The sequence below is a fragment of the Tarenaya hassleriana genome, unplaced genomic scaffold (assembly GCF_000463585.1).
Source record: "Tarenaya hassleriana unplaced genomic scaffold, ASM46358v1 Cleome2985, whole genome shotgun sequence".
NCBI lineage: Eukaryota > Viridiplantae > Streptophyta > Magnoliopsida > Brassicales > Cleomaceae > Tarenaya > Tarenaya hassleriana.
Window position 1 is genome coordinate 1 of NW_010966163.1, and position 928 is coordinate 928.

The 928-nt window shown below is 40.1% G+C and overlaps 1 protein-coding gene across 1 annotated transcript; it reads left to right on the forward strand.

Annotated features, from left to right (window-relative positions):
- The first annotated feature begins 6 nt into the window (after positions 1 to 6).
- Positions 7 to 793, forward strand: LOC104818559 (tripeptidyl-peptidase 2-like). The gene is made up of 3 exons (XM_010548175.2): positions 7 to 179; positions 280 to 398; positions 466 to 793. The coding sequence occupies exons 1-3, from the start codon at positions 164 to 166 to the stop codon at positions 682 to 684; spliced, it is 354 nt and encodes a 117-aa protein (XP_010546477.1). The 5' UTR covers positions 7 to 163; the 3' UTR covers positions 685 to 793.
- Positions 794 to 928: the final 135 nt, after the last annotated feature.

Sequence of the window (928 nt, forward strand, 5' to 3'; positions counted from 1 at the left end):
CGTGGTTGTTGATCCTACAAATCTCAGCAATGGTGTGCATTACTTTGAAGTGTATGGGGTTGATTGCAAAACGCCAGATCGCGGCCCAGTTTTCAGAATCCCTGTCACCATAATAAAGCCCATTACGGTGACAAATCAACCTCCGGTGATTTCATTCCCGCAAATGTCATTCATCGCAGGTTATCTTTTGTAGTCTTATTGTTGTGTATGAAGATAAACATTATACGGGCTTGAAATGCAAATCTTGCTTTTTGTTGATATTTCCTTCAATAATTGCAGCTCTAGGCCACATTGAACGAAGGTATGTAGAGGTGCCGCGTGGTGCGACATGGGTTGAGGCTACAATAAGAACTTCTTGGTTTGATACCACTCGGCAGTTTTTCATTGAAACGCTTCAGGTAAGGCATGTTTAAGGTTTAAAATAATTTGAAATGCTGCTGGTTCTGACTTCTGCTTAACTTGCAGCTATGTCCACTGCAAAGGCCTATCAAGTGGGAGAACGTTGCGACGTTCTCATCTCCATCTGCTAAAAGCTTTTCATTTCCTGTGGTTGGTGGTCAAACCATGGAATTAGCAATAGCTCCATTCTGGTCTGGTAACCAAGGAAGTCACGAACCAACTATTGTTGATTTTGAGGTAGGAACTGGATATCTTAATCCATTTGAGTTCAGTCCTTGTCTTTGACTACTGAGGATTGCATGCACTTGTATTTATTTATTTATCTATGCTTGGGCTGCATTGAATCATTCAGCAATCTTTACGTCAGTTTGTATAATTTCCTTTTGTTATTATTTCGCTGTAGATGCTTTGAAACCCTTTTAGTTGTTGTGTATGATGCTTGTTCTTACTTCTGAAGGAGATTATCTCTGTTTCCTCCTTCCCCAATATTTCCTTTTCTAGACATTAGTTTTGTTGCAGCCTTTCTTTC

Bases quoted from the DNA above. Each gene is read 5' to 3' on its own strand.
- LOC104818559 (XM_010548175.2), top strand. The intron at 399-465 runs GTAAGGCATGTT...CTTAACTTGCAG, and splicing joins TTTTCATTGAAACGCTTCAG to CTATGTCCACTGCAAAGGCC.